This window comes from Vitis riparia, chromosome 16 (assembly GCF_004353265.1).
Source record: "Vitis riparia cultivar Riparia Gloire de Montpellier isolate 1030 chromosome 16, EGFV_Vit.rip_1.0, whole genome shotgun sequence".
NCBI classification, from domain to species: domain Eukaryota; kingdom Viridiplantae; phylum Streptophyta; class Magnoliopsida; order Vitales; family Vitaceae; genus Vitis; species Vitis riparia.
In genome coordinates, this window is record NC_048446.1 from 2,210,460 (window position 1) to 2,214,375 (window position 3,916).

General features: G+C 38.4%; 1 protein-coding gene across 1 annotated transcript; it reads left to right on the forward strand.

Annotated features, from left to right (window-relative positions):
- The first annotated feature begins 810 nt into the window (after positions 1 to 810).
- Positions 811 to 3,916, forward strand: LOC117933932 (B3 domain-containing protein At3g06220-like). Its single transcript, XM_034855518.1, has 2 exons — positions 811 to 921; positions 3,611 to 3,916. The coding sequence occupies exons 1-2, from the start codon at positions 850 to 852 to the stop codon at positions 3,914 to 3,916; spliced, it is 378 nt and encodes a 125-aa protein (XP_034711409.1). The 5' UTR covers positions 811 to 849.

The following is a 3,916-nucleotide window of genomic DNA, read 5'->3' on the forward strand; positions in this document are numbered from 1 at the left end:
TCAAATCAATCTCGATATTTTAAACTCCAAAAAGCCTCTCATTATCTCGTGTCGTCACATTCAATTTCGAAATCCAGTCCAGCAGCGCCGAAATTACTCTGAAGCCCTCCGTCTCTAATTAAACATTACGGGTAACGAGGATTAATACAAGATTTTGAAAATGCTTCTTCCATCTCGCCGCTGCCGCCTGCCGCCTGCTGCACCTGCCCCTGCTGCACCTGCCCCTGCTGCGCCTGAATTATTTATAGAGGATTTTGAATTTTGGTGGTTGAGAGGATCACCAATAATAATGTCATGGTCAATGTCAACTGACAGAAGCCATGAAACAGGCTGTCCTCGGATGCTCTGGGTCGTGGAACGAGGGGCTTGAAAAAGAAGCGTTCTTCTTTCTTGACAAAGCTGGAAGAGGGGGGTTTTTCGAGACGCGTTCCATTTCGGTACGATGCAACGTTAAAGGTAAGTTTCCCTTTATATACCTGCCGCTGCCGCCTGGTGCGCCTAATGCGTGGTGCGCCTGTTGCGTGCTGTGCTCAAAACCTCATCATTTTGTGTTTCCCCCATATTCTTCATTGTCCGACCACGTACCTGTACACTCGTGTTAACCACACTCTACATCCCAAATCACCCATTGGGAAGTGCAACCACGCGCCACAGATGAGGATGAGGCCACTGTGTCTAACACAACTGGCCGTCTCTTGCTTTTCTTGCTTCTGGTTTCACAAATGGCTCTGTGTTTTTTCTGATATAAGTAGGTGTGACCTTGTGACCTGAAACACTAGGGTTTCCCTTCTAGCTCATATACTCACCTATTCTCTGGTTTGTGGAGTGTTTTTTTTTGTTGTTGATCTGATGAGTTCACCACCAAGAGAGTTGCCTGAATTCTGCAACGTGTATCTCCCAGAGTACAGCTCGGACAGACTGGTAATCAGCTCTCTTTGATGCCCTTGTTGTATAGAAGATATTCCACATTTTCTAGGTCTCGGTTCTCTGTTTGCCCTTTTCTTTGTTGGGCTCTTGAAAGGTTAATGCATGGTTTGTAGCTTTGAATGTTTAAAAACATGGTGGCTTTACCCTTGTGAGGTTGACTGATTGTAGGATTTGTAAATTTTCCAATTTGTTTGCTTATTTGACTGGCATTTTGGACTTTGATGATGGCATGTGTTTTTGAGCTTTGATAGGTTTAATTAGGGTAATTTTAATTTCATAAGCCATTTTGTATAGGGAAATGTAGTATTATGTAAAAAGAAAAAAGAATAAAAAGGCAGATCATGCATTATTCATAGGATGAGATTGTCTAGTGGAGTTATGAATACCATGTTGTTGTGGGGCTTTCAGGAGATGACTGCGTAGTCTTCATAGATATCGGATTGAATAATGGAACAAACAAGAAAGAAAGAAAGAAAGAAAGAAAAGTCAAGAGAAAAGAATGGATAATCAGGGTTGGATATGCCTCTGGTGACGATTTGTCAACACCAAGTAATTTACCAATTCATGTACGTTGGAGTTCGACATTTTGCCTTGAGGATACATGGTCCTTAGTGTCTAGTTCTTTGTCCTGACTATGGAGACTTCTCTCCTAAGAATACCCAACCAATCGGTTTGAGGTTTTGAGCTCCTCAATGAAAGCTACTTTTATGTCAAGGTGATTTGGTTGAGTGTTCAAGTGACATTTGACAATTTTCGGAATGCAAGAGGTGACAAATGTGGTAACCAAAATACCCACTTGAAAAATCAATAAGTGAAATCATTTAGGCTATGTTTGGTTCCCGAAAATGTCAAGGAAAGGAAAAAAAATACAAAGGAAAATGATTTTCTTTAGTTTGGATGACATGGAAAATATGATGGAAAAAAATACGAAGGAAAATATTAAAGAAAATATTGTAATATTTTCTCTGTTATTTTCCTTAAAAAATAATGAGGAAAATATAAGAGAAAAAAAGAAAAAGAGCAGGGAAAATGGGAGGAAAATTTTGTCGGGCTCTTGTTCGAGACTTCATCTCTAACTTCTTCATTAGTGGCTATGGCTTCTCACCGTCATCACCATTATCGCAAACAACAACCCAGAGAATCTCATGAACCACATCATCTTCAAGGGGTAAACCTTCGCTCCGAGCACCTTCTTCTCCGATTTAAACTCAAACAATGGGTTTGTAACCAAAGAAGCCAAAGAAGAGAAAATAAATCCTAGGGTGCCTCTGCGGTTGACTAGGGTCTTTAGGGAAAGAAAATGAAAAATTGATTGAATCAAGCGTCCCTTTTCTCTGTATCTAAGGCCAGATGCCGTGGGAACGAGCTACATTTGAGGAAAGAGGAAGCAGAGAGAGCAGAATCCATGTAAGGAAAACCCTCCAAAATGACGTTGCGGCCGTCGTGGGGGTCGACGAGCGTTAATCTGCGCCAACGGTGCAGTCTAATCCTCTCTCTTTCCCTTGTCTTTCTATTTCTATCACTTTCTAGGAGAAGGTGAAAGAGCAAAGAGGCACAAGTAGAGAGAGGGGCTTTCCTTTCTAGCTTCTTCCACCATAGAAATCCACGGCCAAACATCATCATCATAATAATAAAAATAAATAAATGATGATGAATAATAATAGAAATAATAGTAATTTCCATTTAGGAATATGGATATTTTTTGGAATACAAATTTTTTATATGGCCATAGCATTGTAGAGGGAAACCACCATTTGTGATTATCCTGTATTGAAATGACATTTGCACCCCTTCCCCACCCCTTCACACAGTCCATCGTCCATACTCCCGGGCACATCTTTCTCTCACTTGTACTCTTTCGCACGTCACCCCCTTCCTTCATTTTTGGGATATTGTATATTATTATCTAGCTTTTTAATGAAGGTGAGTGGTGTAGATTTTGCTTACCCATTTTGCCATTGGATTAGTGTAGTTTGTGATAAGGACATAATAGATGTATATTCCTTTAGCAAGGTGTATAGAGGTCTTATAGAAAGTGTATCAATACAGTGTTAATTTGCAGTATGAGAGCATAAATGCATTGTTAATTTATTGGAAATTTAGTTGCTTGCTTGTGATTTTTAGGATTATTGAATTTGGTTTATCAAAGCATTGATTTTCATATAAATTCCTGTGAGTAAGGAGCAATGTTTTGAGTTAGGATGTAAGTTAGTTATATGTTTTTGCAAGAGTTTTGTAAAACTGATTTTTAGAAAATAAGAGCACAAAATTTATTTTATTATTCAACAAATTGATAACCATTTAAGACAAATTATTGATTGTGTTTTCCTTTCATTTTTTCTTGACTTTTTTTCGTGGTTAACCAAATAAAAGAAAATGAATTCTTTTTTTTTCCCTTGAATTTTCCATGGATAACCAAACAAGTGAAAAAAATTTATATTCCTTTCCTTAGCTTTTTTTTTTCCTTCCATTTTTCCTCCCAATTTTCTTTCGTTCGCATTTTTCGGGAACCAAACATAACCTTAATGTACAACAGCAGTATACATCTTTGAACCCACAAGAAATGATGAAAATAAAGAGAATAGAAATAAAGGGATCCCATATAATATTGGTAAACATAATCTATTATTAATTGTTATTATGATTGACTATTTTCCGCTGACTTGCCTACTTTATTGAACAGCTCATCCCAACAGCTTTTTTAGGGCACTTTAATGGCGTTGTGCCTGAAAAGGCCATCCTCAGAGGATTTTCTGGGAGAGTTTGGCTCATGGAGGTAGGCTTAATTGGAAAGGATGTGTACTTTCTAAACGGTTGGCAGCGATTTCGGACAGATAATTCCCTAGAGGAGGGGGTCTTTTTGGTTTTCCGTTATGATGGCAGTCATATATTTGATTTTAAATTGTTTGGGAGAAATCAATGTGAAAAGATAGAGACTGACAACGATCAACTTCAAGCTCAGATGCAAGAAACAGAGCCCTTTCAATAG

Bases quoted from the DNA above. Each gene is read 5' to 3' on its own strand.
- LOC117933932 (XM_034855518.1), top strand. From the start codon at position 850: ATGAGTTCACCACCAAGAGAGTTGCCTGAATTCTGCAACGTGTATCTC. The intron at 922-3,610 runs GTAATCAGCTCT...TTTATTGAACAG, and splicing joins AGTACAGCTCGGACAGACTG to CTCATCCCAACAGCTTTTTT.